This window comes from Manacus vitellinus, unplaced genomic scaffold (assembly GCF_001715985.3).
Source record: "Manacus vitellinus isolate BGI_N305 unplaced genomic scaffold, ASM171598v3 scaffold_1_pilon, whole genome shotgun sequence".
NCBI classification, from domain to species: domain Eukaryota; kingdom Metazoa; phylum Chordata; class Aves; order Passeriformes; family Pipridae; genus Manacus; species Manacus vitellinus.
Window position 1 is genome coordinate 11,689,108 of NW_021939396.1, and position 20,680 is coordinate 11,709,787.

General features: G+C 43.3%; 1 protein-coding gene across 1 annotated transcript; it reads left to right on the forward strand.

The window, feature by feature from the left end:
- Positions 1-790: 790 nt before the first annotated feature.
- On the forward strand, positions 791-19,470 carry HAS2 (hyaluronan synthase 2). The gene is made up of 4 exons (XM_008934566.2): positions 791-1,373; positions 10,519-11,145; positions 15,665-15,766; positions 17,934-19,470. Exons 2-4 carry the CDS (start codon positions 10,519-10,521, stop codon positions 18,864-18,866), a joined length of 1,662 nt encoding a protein of 553 aa, XP_008932814.1. The 5' UTR covers positions 791-1,373; the 3' UTR covers positions 18,867-19,470.
- Positions 19,471-20,680: the final 1,210 nt, after the last annotated feature.

Genomic DNA, 20,680 nt, shown 5'->3' on the forward strand with positions numbered 1-20,680 from the left:
TCAAGTGGAAACGGGGGCTTGAAAGCGGGGAAATCCGCCTTTAAGGCAGAACGGAGTCACAAGGAGCGAGTGAAAGCGACTGGCGAGCAGCAGTGGGGTGTGCTGTGAGCTGCGGGTGCCCCCGGCTACCGCGAACCATCGACAGAAAAGAGCGGACATTTCTGATTTAAAACAAAACAAGTGAAAGCCCCCCCAAACAAAACCCCAAATCAAAACCCGTGCCACAGTTCTCCAGTTTTTAAATGGCCTAACGTGTTTCCCGGCTTGTTTTAACGTGAGAGGTGGGGGTATGAAGGTCAGTGGGAGCTTCCTTGGGTCTTTGCTACAACAAATGTTCCCGTAAGTGAATGGGTAAAGCAGGATTAAAAACTGAAAAGTTCATCCATTCATAGAGGAAATTCCCTTATTAATAAAAACCAGCAGCAGCAATAACTGTCCCAGCCGAATAGTGGCTGTGGGAGGGACGAGTCCCACACCCCAAGCCCAGGGATGCAGGGAGTGGGGAAACTGGGGGCTTGCCCCCACTGCGGGGCATGAAGAGGAACCAGTTGGTGGCAACATATGTGTATTGCATTTCTCTGCAAAATTTGCAAGTAGCTAATTAAATTTCTGACGCTGAATCCTTGGCTGAGATCATTTCAATGGGCAGGGTTGGTTGCTTTTTTTTTTTCTCCTTACAGGAGTTCCCTCCCCTCCTTCTTCCCATCCTCCGCCTATTAAAACAACTCAAGTCTCACTTGTTAAAAGACCCCATAACGTGGAAGAGGCAGAAAAGCAGCAGCAGCAGCAGCAGGAAAGAAAAAGACGTCTGGAAAATATTACCCGTTTGCTGCTGCTGCTGCTGAGAAACCTCATTGAAACTGTTACTCGGGCAGCAAGGTATCACCAAAGAGACTTTATCTGATGCTGTACATCTCAAACTTTCAGACGCTGCCTTGCAACTTCTCCAGGCTCCTGGCTAGCGGGGTTTGAAATAAGATCTTCAGCTTCGACCACGAGAAACTAACTCCTAATTTATTATTTCTAACTTTTTTTAATTATTATTATTATTATTATTATTATTATTATTACTATTATTTGGGGAAAAAAATCCCACAACTTTGAGCTAGAAACTGAAGCAGAGAAAGACAAATACGTGGTAATTGTGAAAACACGTGGGAGAAAATGAGTAGGACTGACTAGCCTTAAGCGACTTTTTTTATTATTTTCATTTTTAATTATTTTTTATTTCTGAGCGTCTCAATAAGTCCGTGAAAAGTGCGATTTGATTTTTTTACCTCAAACTTGGAAACTATTCAGCGGGAGCAACGGTACGTGAGACCACACAGTTGGCTGGAGCCCCTCTATGACCAAAGGACAGAAGGACAAACAAGGTAGGTGATTTATGATTACGCTTCTGTCAGCTCAAGAGCAGAAGACCCCCTCCTCCCATCCCCACTATTCAAGGGAGGAAAGCTGAAACAGATCCCCAGAATACGAGTGGGGCTGGGGGAGGATCTTACCGGCTCTTACGCTACACCTATTTCAGCAATGAATAGGACCGTCGTGAGGATGAATGAGGTTTTCAGGTTCAAGCCCTCCTCCGTGTAATCCGTTTAAGACATTGCCTGAAGATCGCCAAAGATCGGTGGTGGGGGGGGTGGGGGGGGGGAGGCACCAAAAACAAAACCTCTCAAATAGCTCCTAAATATTAAAATCTCTAGAGCAGGTTAGGCAGCTGCTCCGCTGAAGCCCAGGGGGAAAAGGCGAGACCAGCTGAGAGCCCAGGTGGGTTTCTCTCCGGCCATTCCCCGCTTGTGCACAGGGCACGGCGGGGACGCCGACAGGAGCGGGCGGGAGGGATGGGACTGAGGAGGGAGCGACGGCCGGCGGGCGGTGGGCTGGAGTGGGGCGGGCGTCCCGCCCGGAGCGGGGAAAACCAGCGCTCCCGAGCCGCTGGGGCACCGCGCCGAGCGCGGAGGGCGGTTTCCCGAGACCTCAGAAGGTTCGGGGAGGCGGGATGCGGGGGCGGGGGGACGGGGCGCCCGCGGCTTCCAGCGCCGCACGCCCGCTCCGCGGCCCCCGCCCGCCGCCTGGCGGGCGGGGCCGGCCGAAGGGAAGGGTCCGTAGTTCGCGGGGGGCGAAAGGCAGCGCCCAGCACAACCCTGGGCCGGCCCTGTCGGGTCCCGCACGGCCCCGCAACGGCGCGGTCCCGCCACCCGGGCACAGACCCCCCCATCCCGGCGGAGCGGGCCGCCCCCCTGACGTGGCGCGCGGGGGAATTCCCCGGCCCCACCCCCTCTGTGACCGCACCGCAGGCCGCCCCCGCGGGCGCGGGGCCGGGGATCCCCCTCAGAGCGGCCACCGCCGAGCGCTCGGCACCGCCCGAGGGAACTGCGCGGCCCCCGGGCCCCTCCCGCCTGAAAACCGCGTCCCTCTGTCCCGGACAGCCCTGCTCGGCACCTGTCCGAGCGTCCGTTCGTGCCTCTCGGACACGGCCGCGACTCACCTCGCCACACTCCGTAGTAATGCTGGCAGAAGGGTGAAATGGACCTAGAGAGAGAATTTACCCCATTTCCCTTCCCCCGAAAGGACCCCAATGTAGTACAACACTCCTGATGGGCGTTGTCTTAGTCTAGAGGAGGGAAAACTGAGGGGGGATCTCATCAATGCACATAAATATCTCCAAGGTGAGTGCCAAGAGGATGGTGCAAGACTATTGTCGGTGGTGCCCAGTGAAAGGATGAGGAGCAGTGGCCATAAACTAAAACACAAGAAGCTTCACCTCAACATGAGGAATAACTTCTTTCCATTGAGAGTGGCAGGGCACTGGAACAGGCTGCCCAGGGAGGTTGTGAAGTGTCTCTCTCTGGAGACGTTCAAAACCCACCTGGATGTGTTCCTGTGTCACCTGCACTGGGTGACCCTGCCTTGGCAGGGGGGTTGGACTGGATGATTGCCAGAGCTCCCTTCCAACCCCAACAGTTCTGTGATTCTTCAGGGCTGCAGTGATCCCACATCTCCCAGGGCTCAGCTGCTCCTCTTGTTTCACTCGGCTTCATAGTCTCCTTCCTCAAGGATCATTTTTCCATCGGCACCCATGCACTTTTTCAAAAGCACACGTTGCATGTAACATGGATGCCTCAGTGGTTCTTTTGGGGATTGGTTAGGTTACTTCACCTGAGGGTGATGGCAGTGAAATATGTTCTTTTCCCCTGAAAAACTTTGCAAAATTCAGCAACTCCTAGGCTAGAGGAGTTTTGTCTCTGGTGTCAATAAAGCCAGGATTTCATTTCAGGGTAGTAAAATCTTTCTTACCCCTCATGCAAGCAGAGAAAAACCTGAGGAAAGATTTTCCCAGTAGGAAGAGCAACTCTACTGGTTTCAGTGGAGTTTTCCATGCAAGTTCACTAGCAAAAAACTATTTGTGGCATGAAAGGACATTTGCTTCAAGGTGTTGCTATTTAAGATTAGTGTATAAAGCAGTAAAGTAGTCCTCCATTCAGTGTAGTGGGTGTTGACTAAGTCAAACAAGGTATGACCTGTGCTTTATAACCTAATTGCAAGATAATAAGCTGTATACACTAAATAAATATTTATTTGCTGGATTAAGTAATGAAATAGTCAAGTTTGTGCATCCAGGGACTTCATAACTGGCAACCAGAAAGTATTTCTGAACTATATTTTTGTTTAACCACAGTCCAAAATATCTGAGTACCAGTATGATTTACTCCTTTATTTATTTCTTAGAGCATTTGTCTGGGGGGAGTTGTTGTTGGTTTGCTTTTCTTTTCTTTTTGCTAATTTAACAACTAGTGTATCACTGTCTACGTTACACTCAAATCCAACCAGCAGCTGTAAAATTCATTCCATTTTGGTTACTCAAACCTGTAAGAGACTAAATTTAGGCAGTTTAGTGAGAAACATACATTAATCAGATAGGGGATTCTTGATTTGCTGACCAAAGCCTGTGAATACAGATACACTTTGCCATCATTAGTAATCCTGTTCTTTACTTTAAACTTAACCCCAGAGTTAATTTTAGTCTAATGTGAGCCCTTTGCAGAAGATCAATAGCATAACAAAATCTGGAAGTGATAAATAACCAAAAGTACCAGATATGGTAACTGTGCTGTAATAAATATGTACAGATGGAGCATAATTCTTTGGTTTCCTCTCTACAGACTGTAGAATAGAAAAGGGAGTCTGGACAGCTACTTTGTGCTTGTAATTAATGGGTACTTGGAATAATTTGTACTCCAAGGATAAATGATTTAATTTGCCATCAAAATGAGGCTAATAATGAATCTAAATATTGGCTGAAAAATTGTAAGCCTCCAACACCATGTACACACACTGAGTGTGTGTGTGTAGGGCCAGATACAGCATGTGCATGCGCACACAGATGCACACACACACACACACACTTGTGTAATTGAAGCAGTTTCTCTGATGAAGTCGATGCTATTATTCTCATATGTAAGGAGGGGGGGGTTAAGGCTTATAAAGATGGCATTCTTCGATTGTGAGCAAAATAGCCCTTGGTAGCTGTATGCACTTATAGCCATGTGTGTTGGCCTTTAGAGTGTCAACCTCACTGATCTCAGGCATCCTACTGAATGAGAGTTGCATTTTTGTTGCAGAAAAATCCCTACTGAGTATACTTTCAGGTTAATATAGGCAAGGAAAATAGGAAATGGTGCGTTGGGTAACTAGAGAACTGGCGGATCCCATATCACCCCAGAAAGAGTTACACTGCAAAAATATCAGTAACCTAAGCCTTAAGAAGGGTTTTGTAGACCTCCAAAAACTTCCTTCATGATCATGATTCCCATTTTACAGGTGAGGAAGCTGAAACAGAGAGGTGAATTCACTTACCTAAGGTTATCCCGCACATGAATAACAACACTAGGAACCAAATCCAAATTATCTGGGTCCTGATCAACTCTTAGATTCTCTAACATAAGAAATGCAGTGGTTAACACTGACCCATCTAACAACCTTCATAAGGGAGGTTAATCTGTATAATAAATTTCTCAAACATATAGATACATTTTTATCTTGGGTGTCCCGGAAATAGCATCTTCACAGAGAAAGATTTTTTTTTTTACACCTTTACTACAGAACTGCAAGATATATTATCCACTGATTTCCCTCTTCTGCAAAAATACCTAAGTGCACACTTATCTTTAATGGCATGCTTATGTGTTTTGCTGAATCCAACGCCTCAGCATTAAGGTCCAGTACATATTCAAGAGTTCGCCTTTGATACAAGCACGTAAAAATGAGACATTTTCAAAGGTTGTCTGTGCTCAGCACTTCTGGTTTCAACAATGGTTGCAGACAAATCTGACCTGTGGATCTTGTGTGAAAAGTTGATTTGTATTATCAATTTAGTTTGAATCGAGAGTGTGCTACTGAAGTCAATGCTACAAGTGCACTACCACCAACTAAATTGCTTTAGTTTCTATTGCAAAGCAATCACTTGGCACTCAAACTGGATTCCTCTTGAATGACCTAATTGCAAGCTACACCCCTGGGGGACACTTTTCAGGTTTTTAATCCATGGAGTCTGACTATACTTAGTTCAGAGTAAAACATGAAAATGTATGGAGGATGGAGTTGGGCCCTTAGCACCAATTCTTCCTCATTGCAGATCTGTTTCTGTAGTATTAGACTATTTGCTGATGTGACCATAGCCCTAGATGTCTAGAGAGAGGCACAGATCTTTTGAACCTTTATGTGGTGGGTGGACCTTGGCTGGCTGCATAGCGCCCTCCCAGCTGCTCTATCTCTTCTCTCCTCAGCAGGATGTTGGTAGAGAAAATAAGATGGAAGATCACCAGGTAGGTTGAGATCAAGGCAGCTTAATAAAGCAAAGGCTGTGTAGAAAGTAAAGGAAAACAAGACATTTATTCTCTACTTCTCGTCAGCAGGTGATGTTCAGCCACTTCCCTGGAATTAGGGCTTCAGTACAGGTAGCAGTTGCTCTGGAAAAAAAAAGTCATAATTAATTCCTCCCCCTCCTCCTCCTTTTAGCTTTTATATCTGAGCAGATGTCATGTGGTGTGGAATAACCTTTGGTCAGTTTGGGTCAGCTTTCCTGGTTATGTCACCTCCCAGGATCTTGCCCACCCCTAGTAAACTGGTGTAGGGGAAACATTGGAGAGACAGCCTGGATGCTGTGAGATGCTCAGCAGTAGCCAAAACACTTGTGTGTTCTCAACACCTTCCTAGCTATAAATAGCACTATGAGGACTGCTATGGGAAAAATTAACTTCATCTCAGCCAAATCCAATACAGGCAAAAAATGAGCACGTTTGTGATTGAACTTTTACTGTTGTCTCCTGGATAGATATTGACTTTTGCAGATTATGGCTGCGATTTTTAAAAATGTCTTCAAATGTTTGGAATTAATAAGTCCTAATTCTTTCAAACAACCTTCCAAATCATTACACATGATGTACAAACTTTCTGTCTCCCCCTCTTGCTTTTTAATATTCTGGGGAAAACTATCCAGAAGTACTACAGGGCAATGTTTGAGTGTTGTGCATGAAAGACGATTTCTGACAGAGATGATGTAGTGAGCTGCATCCCCATTTGTTACAAGCAAACCTAAGTTCAGTTTGATCCCCCATCAGTCACTGGTTCCATGTCCTGTATCAGCAGATGCCAGGTACCACCTGGTTTCTTCCTTTAAAATAAGTGAAGAGACTGCAAATAATATTGATGTCTTCAGACACCAATGCACATACATTTTCTGGATATGTATTTGACCCTATCTGTTTGTTACCTTCTTGATGTATTAGTAAAAAAATACGTTTTTCTTTTTTTCTCTATGCCTCCTGACTTCTGCTGTCTTCAGTTCCTGTTACTGTCAGGGATCCATGAAAACTGATTAATAACCATATGGACAGACCCTGCTACATGATTTTGGAGTGGTGTTTTACCACAGAAGTCACCAGCATTCTTTGCTGAGGAAAGACCAAAGACCCAGCTCAAAGCAAGACATATGAACCTGCTGAATTTCAATCAAGTGTCTAGATCTTATTAAAGTTAGGTCTATGTACAATAACTACAGTCAACTACTAGCCTAAATATTTTTCAGAATAGAGAGAACTGAAGCATATTTTGCTATGTTCTTCTAATTTGAGATCTAAGGCATTATTCAGTCTGAGAAAGGAGTGTGATCTCTAGTGCTGCAGTTAATACCTCCATCATTATATGTAGAGGGTAGGTATATCACTCATTTGTTAACCTGATTTTTTTTCTGAAAATGATGTTAGAAGACTACAACTTTTAGTCATGCCAGTTCTTGATATTAATGTAGAGTAAGTTCTCCTTTGTCATAGGTTGGAAGATCCTATTTCTTGTGGCTTTATCAGGGTGCCAAAAGAGACACAATGCCAAAGAGTTCACTAGGTGGACTCTGATGCTGAGTACATGCAAGAGTTCATTTCTTGACCATGCTTTTCCATAAGAGCATCCAAAGAAAGGCACATTGCCTCCTCCTGTACAGTCACTACAAGGCACATATATCCTTGGGACCTCTTAGTGAATCAAAATGTGTGAGTGAATCAGCAACAGCCTACACAGCATTAGGATTTAGCATATGACTTTCACATTTAATTTCTACTAGATGTGCTGGTGAGCACTGCTCAGCTCCATCCACGAAAGTAAACAGCTGCAATATAATGACAACAAATTGCTCAATAGCAGACTTTGAAGCCTCTTTACGTACACTCATCTTGTTTATACAAACCTGGAGTCTGTTTGCTGGAGGCTGCATAAAGCTCATACTGGGCTCAACACCATGGGGTTAGGGGAAGATGTGTGTAAAGGATTTAGGTGCCCAAATTGCAAAGTAGAATTATTATATTTCACTGTGTTATGCCAGGCTAGATGCTCATAACAGCACTGTCTGACCTAAAAATCTCTAATGCAGCTGCTCCCTACCCTTGGTGTTAGTATTTGACTCAGCAGTTCATTTTTGGTCCCAGACTTGTACAAGCATCATTTCCTTTTACTTTTGGCTCAATTACTGGAGAAGGGTGGAGAGTTTTTGGCTTCTTTGCCATTGTTTGGGCATGTTCAAGTTGATAAAGATCATTTCTGCTGGGCAAGCTATCAATAGCTCACGTGTTAAAGCTTGAGAATATTGAGCAACTTTTTCCAGAGTTCCTTGAGATTCAGTCAGTTAAAACACTATACATAAAAACCTCAATTGCACATACAAAGAGCAAAGTTTCTTTGATGAAAGCCAGGAATTTAGATCAAAACACCATTTATTTTCCTAAGGATGACAGTGAAAGGATAGAAAAAAATGCTGTTTTATTAGCACCAGAAGTCCATTTCTTGATTTTAAAAGACTGGGGGTTTGTAACAGAGGGAAGCTGGGCTGTAATGACAAGATCAGAGAATTATTCTTTTTTTCCTTTTTTTTTGCAGAAGTACTTCACAGGTACAGACAAGCAATAACAAATTAGTATAAAAGATGCCTAGTACAGTATATAGGCAGTCAAATGTAACCACTCCAGATCTTCATCTAAATCCTGTGACTCCTACCCATCGAAGCGGTCCATTTATTTCAGCCATATAATTGTTAATGTAAGCAGACTCTGGCCCCTACTCACTAATACAAATGTTCTATTTCTGACAAGAGAAAAGAAGTGATAAACCCCAAAAGGGAAAGCAGAGTACAGCTGCACCATTAATGAGACATTTACCTTGATGTTTGTGACATTTTGCATGCTTGAGGAATTAGTAAACACACAAGCTATTTGACTTTAAGGTAATTTAGAAGGGGATCCGTTACTTAATCTCTTTTCTAAAGCAAGTCTAATTTGGGCACTGGGTTTTAATTCATATATACCAGTGGAGGTAAGCATATCTTTTATTAGGCTTCTTTATCACCCCCACTGTGAAAAATTTTCAGACAGGCCAGAGCAGGGATGGTGGATGATTACAGCACCTGTCAGAGCCCAGCCATAAGTATTCAAGGAAGTCATAAAGATGGGGTCCGATTTCTTTAACAGTGCCTCCAAATATACATTTAAGAGGCTTCCTTCTGTCTTGAAATTTAAGACCCTAAATAGCCAGTGGAAAAAAAGCAAAGTCTTTGTAACCTCCGACTTCATGCTCATCTAGTTTTATTTTGATTTGGAAGGTGATTCCGTGTTGACTTTTTTTTTCCAAGCCTTTAACTTGTCAGACATATATAACTGATGACAGCTATGTTGCTGTAGCTTGGTAGTAATTTTTCAATGAAGAGTTAAAAACATATATGAGGTGAGGAAGTCCTGTTCCAACTTCAGCTTTGGCCAACAGATGGTGAAACAAATATGATCAGCAAATGAGCAAGAAGATAGCAGCAGGGAAAACATGAATAATAGCAAGAAAACACAAATATTAAGTCCAGTACTCTGAGAGGATCTACTTCAGCAAAATATTCAAGCATGAGCTTTATTGACTTGCAACACACTTGCTGGGTTAACCTTAAACAGACATTATCTGTTTTATGTCCTTCACATTAAATGCATCCAGTGACAGAAAACATTGTCATTAACTTCCTGTAATTCTGAGAAAGCATAAAATTGTTAATGTGATTGTCAAGAGAAAGCAGTTTGGTAGCAATATAGTCTGCCTCTGCCTGTCTACACTGTTTGTCTCAAGAATACCAGAGCACCCTCCATGCCAGCCACAGCCCAGAGCTTAGGTTAGAAGATTTTATAGGCAGGTAACCTAAGTATGTAGAAGTGGTCAGAATCAACTGATGTCCTAAGGAATTTCTGAGTCCAGGGTGGAGTCTTGGCTCTGTTAAATTTATGAGTATTTTTGCCACAGACTTAATCTAAGTCAAGCTTTAGCCCCTATACGCACATGCTCACGTGTGCATATATCTATGTACACAAATGTATAAATAATACATTTTTGCAATGGTATTGAGAAGACCTTTTAAAGCAGATGTCTGATTATATAAATATAAATTATAAATATAGTCAGACATCTGTTTAAAAAATTATAAATACATTCAGACATCTGTTTTAAGAATGTCTTTCCAATATTTTTGCAAACATAACTAAGTGACCGAAACAATTCAGGGTGGGATGCGGTCATGACATGGATGGGGGATGAGGAGGGGCTGCCCAGACATTCAGCTGTTCCACTCGCCTGTAACTGTATGAAGCAAGTGATGGCCCAAGAGCCCTTCTCCAACCTCCTCAGGGAAATATGACAGAGCATCTCATCCAGCAAGCCCAGGCTGCCAAAATAAGATCCTGACACAGACAGCAACTTCTGTGAGGACATTACAAATAGCAAACATCTCTGCTACACTAAGTGTATTTGGGTCATGCTTTACATGCAGAAAATACTGCAAAGAGATGTTATGCTGAGCAAGGTGATGCCGTAAGTCTGTGAGCCAGAAGCTCAGGGTGTATCTGTTGCTGCTGAGATCTGTGTTGTAGCCACGTGAACCACTTATGAGATCTTACACCAGCAAGTGGTGGCTCTGCTAACGGTTTCCCTACTTCTTTGCAGATGTATTGTGAGAGGTTTATATGTATCCTGAGAATACTTGGAACCACACTCTTCGGGGTGTCCCTCCTGCTGGGAATCACCGCTGCTTACATTGTAGGCTACCAGTTCATCCAAACAGACAACTACTACTTCTCCTTTGGACTCTATGGTGCTATCTTGGCATCACATCTCATCATCCAAAGCCTGTTTGCCTACCTAGAGCACAGGAAAATGAAACGGTCGCTAGAGACTCCAATCAAGCTGAACAAAACAGTTGCCCTTTGTATTGCTGCCTATCAAGAGGATCCTGACTACTTAAGAAAATGTTTACTTTCTGTGAAAAGATTGACCTACCCTGGAATTAAAGTTGTTATGGTCATTGATGGGAACTCAGAAGATGACGTTTACATGATGGACATTTTCACTGAAATCATGGGTAGGGACACATGTGCCACTTATGTCTGGAGTAATAACTTCCACGACAAAGGTCCAGGTGAGACGGAAGAGTCTCACAGAGAAAGCATGCAACACGTATCTCAGCTGGTCCTGTCCAACAAAAGTGTTTGCATCATGCAGAAATGGGGTGGAAAAAGAGAAGTAATGTACACAGCATTCAAAGCACTGGGGAGAAGCGTGGATTATGTACAGGTAGGTATTAGAGCATCAGGTCAGTGCCAATTCAAACACACTTTGAAAGAAAGCAGCTTTTGTATATTTTGTGCAGCATGTTAGAGGCTATCCTAGTCCCTGATGAACACAGTGCTCCTTTCAGTCTGTTTGGAAACAGCTTGACCGTTAAAAGGGTATTTTGCTAGCTTTTAAAACGGCCTGTCTATCTGTGACTATGTTAAATCTGTGCACCAGCTACCGGAGAAATCCGAAATCCTCCCCCAACCTTCAGTACTGCCCCCTCATCTAAATGGTTTTGCTTCACACAAAGACAGTGGCCTCCTGAAAACCCCGTCTATGCTCCTGTAGGTTAAGATCTTGGGTAAGGCTTTATTTTGTGAGGTTGTTAGTGGCCCCATGTGAGCAGACAGACAGGTATTTGATGGCACTAGGGAATATCTCAGAGCAATGGTGGAATCTGTAAAAAACATGAGGCTATTTTAAAGGCATCAAAGGCTATGTGGAGTATTCAATAAAAGGGTCAATGTGCAGATTTGAAAGAAAGATTTCTCCAGCTAAAGCCTGAAGGAGCTTTTGCTTCATCATTTACAGCTGCATTACCTCACTCACCGCGACTTGGCCTTTAAAGCTCTTACGACACTATCACTTAAAAATGAATTAGGCTGGGTCCTCTCTCCCTGTTTTCAAAGCAGCAGAGGCACATTTCTTTCCAGCTGCCTTGGATCCCCTGAAAGATTGTCTGTGCTTTTGTCTTACTTACATGGGAGCACTTCTTACTCCTGCAAACAGCTCTGCTGATTGTGGGAAGGGGAAGAGGTCATGTATAAGGAAGGTGGGTGGGATCAGAATCTCTAGCTGGACACTAAGGTCCCTTCCTTATCATTCAAGGCCAACAAGGCTCATTTGACTAATACCACTGAATATGAGATGATCTTCCTAATGAACTACCCTCAGTTCTTCCTGCCTTCTCCCAAACTCAGAGCATCCAGCAGTCTCCTCCGGTGGAGCAGCAGCTCCCCGTGAGATGCTCTCTGCTGGCTCAGGGCAGCTGCATGGCTGAGCCATATGTGTTTCTGGGGTCTGTGCCCAGCCTTGTGTGGGTGTGTGCATGCTCTGCACAGCACAGTATCCACGTGCAGTGTCCAAGGCATGTGGAGAGCCTGCCAGTAGCTGGGCTGAGACCAGTGAGTCTTCCATGCACAGGAGGGGCAGGAACTGAAGAATGCCAGGAACCGCTCTGTTATTGGAGCTGAGAGAGTAAGGCGAAGATTTAAAACCCGTCCCCTACCACTTCTCAGACTGAAACTAATTTATTCTCTGAAAAGAGTGGCCTTAAGTTCTCCATTGTCTGCACTTTGATTCTGTGCTGTAAGGAACTATGATGGGATAAAAATGCTGATTTTCTCTATTAGCATGGGTTTATAATCGCTTCACACAGAAATACCAGATTGCAGAGAAAGAAGGCAGAGAGGAAGCTGATTCATTGCAAGTTTCCTCCCTTAATCCAGGTCTTGCATTTTTCAGGGAACCTGGAAAAAATGTTTCTATTTCAACAGTCATAGCATAAACTGAGAAAATGGAAGAGGTATTTCTGGTCAGTTAACACTCCTGACTGGGCTCAGAAGTCCTAATGAATTAATCAGGGACTGTAATACTGCTCTGAGCAAAGTTTGCAGTAATGACTAATGCCACAGTCACATCTACAGTTACATCTGCAGTAGAAATGCAGCACCTTGGTGGCCCTGGAGACTACACAGTCATGAAGGAATGTAGCTAAAATGTGGCTTTGTTTTATGAATGAGTGAAGGTTGAGATATTTTAAATGGTTCTTTGGGGGGACCCAGGGTAAATTACTTTAAACAGGCCCAACATATTAAAGGCTAAGCAATCTGCATCAATGATAAAGCACTTAAAAAAGTGGACCATTCAGCACCACTGCCCTCCCTGAAATTGTAGGCCTTGAAATTGTACGGTTTTTAAAAGCCCACCTTGGGATTATGGACAGGCAACCATAAGCTGTCAGACCAGTGCAGATAACAAGCTGTTGCCATTGGTTGTGTCTCATTAAGTACCTGAAACTGCTGTTTAGGCTTATTTCCATCCTTGAGGAGGTTAACAGTGTGCAAGTAATCAGGTGGAGGAGTTGAATTGGCAGGTGTCATTGGTGCAGAGCTGGTTGTGGCAGGCAGGGTACAATTCATCTTGGCTTGATGGAGGTACCTGTGCGGACAGTCCAGCACAGTCTGAACTTCTCAAAGCAGCTTGGATAAGCTGTCACTGGCTACAAAAAGTATCTGAACAGCTCGCTTAAGGTCAATCGTCCCTTTCATGCAACTCTGTGACCCAAGGCTGTAATTTTTAGGTCACTCAGCCTTTATGTGGAAAGATGGCAAATTGCCTCTTAGGCTGTCCTGGGCCACCCCTGGCTGGGCAGACCTCAGTGTGTTTTATTTGAGTTCCTAAGTGTCTGTATTTGGGAGTGTCCTCTTTTCACATGCAAAAACCTCATCCAGATGAAAAATAATGGCTTGTTAGGTTTGTCCCAAAACCCCAGACATGTCCACTGTGCTGGCATGCCCAGGACATGTAATGGTAACTTGTAAATAAATCCAGTGTTTTCCTCATTTCATATTAGTGAGAGTTCTCATGGGCAGGCCTTTCTGCTATAAAGAAATGCATCTGATGGAGGTGGTGGCTGCTCAAGGGACAGGTTCTGGAGGGAAAGCAGAGGGGCTGGCGGGGGGAGCTGATCCCAGCCCACCACTCATGGTCACAAGAAATGGGATGCCTAAAGCTGCCTGAGCACCCTGGGAATTCAGCAAACTACAGATTACCTGCGCAAAACACTCAGCAACAGGTCTTTCCAGGAAGCCCCTGGTGAAATACAAGCATCCTTTCTCCTCTTCAGTAGAATTGTTTTGCTCCCTTTCTATCACCAAGCACTGCCACTGATGACAGCTTTCCACTAAAGCTGGAGGCACACCTTGGCCAGGTTACAAAGGTGCTCCTTGGGATGAGTCCTTTGAGGAGAAGAGATGGATGCATCAAGTTAGGGCAAGCTGGAGATGCTTGTGGCTTCTGATGGAAATATGAGAGCTTTCATCACCTTTATCCTCTTGGCCCCCTCTGAGTGAGCATGGAGGGGAGCATGCTGGCAGACTCCCAGCTGCATCCCAAACTATGCAGCCCAACTATTCTGGGTAACCTCTCCTCTTGAGCCTGATCTATAGCAGAGCTTCAAAATGCTCTCCTCCCCCTTTATAGACCAGACATGAAGGTTACTGCTCCCCTGGAGTGAGAGGGCTTGGGTTGAATTGAAAGTTTGCACAGAAGAGCACCAAAATTAAGATACCTGATACAAAGTCTCAGCAGAATCTGTCTTAATATGTTGTTCATGCAGAGCTACTGACTTTAGCACCTACCGACCCCATCAAAACCACAGGAATCAGTGTGGGGAAAACTGGAAGCAGTATGAGAATTTGTAGGTCAGGATTCAGCCAGTCAGAGGGGGATTTCTGGGACAGTCTCTGCTCCAGTTCCTGGGCGTCTGTGAAGTGAGTTCACGCACTATGTGGGCAATGCTTTCAGCACCAGCAACTGCGACAAGGAAACACCCACTTTTTTTAAACAGGCTGCAGCCCGTGCTGTTCTCCTCAGAGCAAATGAAAGCAATGCCAGCTGCCTTGCAGACCGGCCAGCCTGTCTGAGCCCTCCTCCTACTCTCCAGGGGAAAGCCAATTTCCTAATGTACACAGAATTTAGTTGACTAGGAGTGTTTGTGTAGCTGAAATGCCTTGCGTGTGTCATCTATTTCTGCCCTGATCTCATGGAGTACTGAACTTCGAGACTCATTCCTTCTGGCCTTACATATTTTTTATAAGAATGCCAGAGAAAAATAGCGAATAATTTCTATATATCAAATGTCAAATCAAGGCACTACTAATAACACACCGTACATCTAAAATTAAAAATGAATTTGTGCTGGAATCCAAGATACATATCTTACATGAATTGCTAAAGTCTTCTGTGAGTGAAAGAACTATTAGGTTTCTTACCAGACTCCTACTTGACTTTTTTCTTTCTTTTTTTATAACAAGTGTCTGGAATTTACCTCCTCACTCCTTCCTTCATATGGCAGTGGGAAACATTTGACCAGGGTGCTCCAACTGTGCAGCTGATGCAGGGAAACCCTATACTAGGGCTCAACAGGAATCTGCTGCACACCCACAAACATTGTCTCACTCTGTGGTGCCCCATATCTTACTCAACAAAGCCAGCCCACTGTGTTAGTAAAAAACCAGAGCTGATTCAGAAGAGAGGATTGTTGGAGGGCACAACCTTAACAAGGTCTCTGTTTCACTCAGCAACACTCTTTGCTGCCTGGTACAAATGGCCTTTAACAGAAATGTCAATGCAGTCTCCAAAGTCAGATTTAATTACATTCAGGAGAATATGCATTTAGAGTCATTATAACCACTCACATGATTTTTGTTTTCTTCTTTAACCCATTTTTGTTCTCGTTTTGTCTTACTTGTAGGTCTGTGATTCAGATACAATGCTTGATCCAGCCTCATCAGTGGAGATGGTAAAGGTTTTAGAAGAGGATCCAATGGTTGGAGGAGTTGGAGGTGATGTGCAGGTGAGTACAACAATTTTCAGATTAACAGAGGGGTTTCAGCAATTATTTGCATTGCAACTGATTTCCCTGCCTGGAATAGCACTGAATATACTAGATGTCTATATACTATATGTGTATATATGATATGTGATACCATTATAGAGGCTCTTATCATACCTTGATCTTTCTGTCAATTGACTGGAAACTCTTATTCTTGTACATGAGCATTGTGTGGTTTTAACACCCACAGCAAGCAAACAAATATTATTCTGCCTCATATATGTAAAAAAGAAGGGCACTGGCATTGTCAGGACTGTTGTGGCATCTTTGAGTCTCTGGGTATAACTGCTTGCCCAAGGTACCAAAGCAAAGCTATAGGGGAGCAGGGAACTGAGAACAGGTCTCTCAAAACCATGTTCAGCATCTCAAGTACTTCTATTATATTACTACTGTCATCCAAGATTGTTAGAAATAAAAGACATTTTGAAATGCTGTGCACTATGCACTCTGTGTGTTACTGGGTTTCCCCCACTTCTCTGGCAGGCAGGACAATGGAAAACTCCTACGTCAGACTAGCTCCACATCTGTTAGGATTTCCAGCATTGCCAAGTTTGGCTGACAGCTACAGCAGAAGACTGTTGGTTCCTTTTGACACAACTCCTTCTGCTGCACTTTATAAAGAAAAATGTGTATGAATATTTCAATAGGCCTTAGGATCAGTCCCCCATGCTCAGTTGGGCTTTTTATGTGACACAGAGAAGAAAGGCCATCTATATGGGCAAGCACTTACTAATGAATGCCCCAGTAGTCAGAAGTATTTCAGGCATGTGGCTCTCAGCTCCAGAAATTAGGATCACAGAGAAACCTGAATAACTTTGGAGCTCTAGACTGGCTACAAACCAGGTGTCACACTCACCCTATGCATGTGAGATGCCAGGCATGTGTGAGTACAAGTGGAGGGAGGCAGCACAGGTTCAGCTGTGACAGTGAACGTTCATAAGCATCTGCAGAGAGAGGTGGGAAGGACATGTGTCCTCTGGGAGGAAAGGTGAAGGCTCTGTGCTTTTTTTCCCAGTTCATTTTCCAGCATACACCAAATGCATTTGAGCCAGGTTTGTATCTATCTCCAAGCCCTGCTGCTTCTAAAATATTCTGGAATTAAACTGAAACAGAGACAAGATTGGCCCACGGCCTTCACACCTGACAGAAATTAGGGTCATCAGAACAAAGACTACTCTTTTTTAGTTACAGGGTAATGCTTTCTAGTTGTAGAAGGCCACAGGTCCCCCTGAAAATCCCCACACTGAGAAGACATAGGTTCAAAGCTGGCACAGCCACCCTGCCACACACTTCCTTGCTGCATCCTCTGGCACAAGCTGTGTGCTGAGAACCTGGATGCAAAACCATGGACTTGTACATCTGCAGGCACTCATACCTCCACTGAGTGTTCAGACTCCTAGACTGTGCTTATGTCGTATTTTAAGTGTAGGTCTGAGCTTCAAGTGAGCTTTGGGGTGTGCAGAAGACTGAAAGCTTTATGGAGGTCAAGGGACTACAGACTACTGGAATATCACCTTATGTCTTGGGACAAAGTAACAGGGTTGGTACTGCAGAGGCAGAACAGGTTGTTCCTCAGAGGGCCTACTGTTGGATATGGGGACACAGTCCAGGGTCAAGCTTCTGGGGCCTTACAATACCAAAAATCTAGGGCAAAGACCATGTGGTCAGCTTTTCTCATGCTCCTGTGCGAGAGCTTTAGGAAGGTTGGAAGAACTTCTGTGAGTCCCAAAGATGGGTGTGGGGAGGAGAGCAGCAGGAGGCCATGTGTGGGACTCCACAAGCTCTTAGAAATGTCTGAGTCCAGCAGGTCTTTAAGTGGGGACAAAGGGGAGGGAAGAACGAGACAGAAAAGAAGGAAGTTTCTTGGTGGAGAAAGGAAAGTGTGTGAAAAAAAAGAAAATGTCTTGGCGGAACATACTTTTGAAGGCTTCATCTCACCCTTCCTGTCAATGTCTTGGCTGAGCTGTTTGTGTAACTCCTGGGTTTGCCATGAGCTGGACTCAGGAGTGAGGTTCCCACCACCTTTGGTCCAATGGTTCTCTAGTCTCTGCACATTTCTTATTAATCCAATTTGCATATTTTCTGTCTCAAGAGCTCATCTAAAATGAAAACTTTTTTTATTTTGCAGATTTTGAACAAATACGATTCCTGGATCTCCTTTCTGAGCAGCGTGCGATACTGGATGGCGTTTAACATAGAAAGAGCCTGTCAGTCCTACTTTGGCTGTGTACAGTGCATCAGCGGACCTCTGGGAATGTACAGAAACTCTTTACTCCATGAATTTGTGGAAGATTGGTACAATCAAGAATTTATGGGCTCCCAGTGCAGCTTTGGAGATGACAGGCATCTAACTAACAGAGTGCTAAGTCTGGGCTATGCAACAAAATACACGGCTAGATCCAAGTGCCTTACCGAAACACCGATAGAGTATCTCAGGTGGCTGAATCAGCAGACGCGCTGGAGTAAATCCTACTTTAGAGAGTGGCTTTATAATGCAATGTGGTTCCACAAGCACCATTTGTGGATGACCTATGAAGCTGTAATCACTGGATTCTTTCCTTTCTTTCTTATCGCCACAGTCATTCAGCTCTTCTACAGGGGAAAAATCTGGAACATCCTCCTCTTCCTGTTGACAGTTCAGTTAGTTGGCCTGATAAAGTCTTCCTTTGCCAGCTTCCTTAGGGGCAACATTGTCATGGTTTTCATGTCACTCTACTCAGTGTTGTACATGTCAAGTTTACTGCCAGCAAAGATGTTTGCAATTGCCACGATAAACAAAGCAGGGTGGGGCACATCAGGAAGGAAAACCATTGTAGTTAATTTTATAGGACTCATTCCAGTCTCCATTTGGTTTACAATCCTCCTAGGTGGCGTAATTTTCACGATTTACAAGGAATCAAAAAAGCCATTTACTGAGTCAAAACAGACAGTTCTCATCATTGGCACAATACTCTATGCATGTTACTGGGTTATGCTTTTGACTTTGTACATGGTTCTTATCAACAAATGTGGCAGGCGGAAGAAAGAGCAACAACACTACGACATGGTGCTAGACGTATGATGTTTCCGTGGGAAGTTACCCAGAGTTGTAAAGCAACCCAACGACCTTGTAGTATCTGTGGCATCAGACATATGTTGCCAAGGGAAATGGATCACTGCTGCTGGGAATAGGACACATATTCCTCTGGGTTCATTTTCATCCTGCCAAAGTAAGAAAAAAAAACAATTTTTTTTTTCCAAGGGGGGGAAGACACAAACCACACAGTTTCGACCTGTTCGCAAGAAAATGGGAGAACTTCTATGTTTATGCACTTTTTTATTGTGCATATGCCTGACAGTGTTACGTTCTATATACCTCACTGGTCATGCTTATGTGTGTGGACAGACAGGAAAGGATTTTGGAGAATTCGGAAATGGACCTTACAACCCCTTGCAACCTAATTTATGAACTTCTCTTTTTTTATAGTTCTGTTTATAGGAAGGGTCTTTTGTTTTAGGCTGCCAAATGTAATGCCAAAGGTAAATTTTAAGAGGCCATTGGCTGAGCTGTATTTTTATATTATTGTATTATTTGTGTGTGTGTATTTTTAAGCCAACTTTTTTTTTAAATCACATATTTTATATTTTACTATCTGCCAAAAAAAGCTGCCTCCCCAACATTTTGTTCTTTAGCCTTTTTAAATATATTTAGGGAAAAAAATCATACTTTCTCACCTCAAATTTCTGCTGAAATGATATTGTTCACAACAGAAAAAATAAAAAGTCTCTGCATTTTTGCAACTAAAAAGTCTCTCTGCATTTTTGCAACTAATGAATGGTTATTTCTGTGAAAAAGCATTTAAATGTGCTCTTTTAAGACATTTATTAGGAAAGGCCCAACATTATCAGGTTTTGCATACAAGCATATTTGTGCATAAAAAAGGCCAAAGGGGTAGATATGTGCAATTTGGGGGTTTTGTTTAGATAACATTGTAAAAGGGAAATTTGATTCTCTGCTGAGAGCTTAATATCCCTGACATGCACAATAAACAATAAGGCAAGGCAGGCCTCTCTGCCACTGGAAAAGACATTGCTATAGGAAGACTCCCACTGATTTTATATAGGACTTGAGGAGTCAAAAACTTCTGATCTGGAAAAATATTGGGCACCCAAAAGTGCTGTTGATTTCACTGATGGTTGTAGTTATTAATAATCTGCTAGTACCAAGCAGATAGTTCAGATTTTTTATTTAAAAAAAAATACATGGAAGGAAAAACTTATCAACACTTTCAAAATGTGTGTGGTGTACTATAAAATTTCTGCAGTGCCCTTCATATAGTTTACAGAAAATACAAACATCAACTTCTCTGACATCCAGTGTAATACAGACCCCAGTACTGAGCCCAATCATTTGTGTTTGACTAGAGCATATCTACTAGAAAGGAAGCCAATTTTTTAATCAGAAAACATTGAGGCTTAGCAAATTCATCACTTCCTTGGTGCCTAATAATCAGTCTTGGACATTTATTTTGGACCATGGTTTTGAGAAATAATATTCAGGACTAAATTCTGCAATCCTTCACCAGCCAAAGGAATGTGGCATTGAGCCTTAATATACTCTATAAAGAGCAACAGAAAGCCAGCTGCCCTTTTTAGATTCTGGTATTAAAAGCACTGTGGTAAAGCAGAAATCAGCATATGATGCTTAAAGAACTTAGAAGCGTTTTCAGCTTCTTTATTTTATGCAGACATGGATAGATTCTGCTGTAGAATGAACTGCACACACACTACCTTATTTGTCTGATTATCTTGAGGTACATGATTGCTTGAAAGTCATATTATTATGTTAATGATTGGAGAATTGATTCATGTTAATTACAAAATAGAACAGTATTA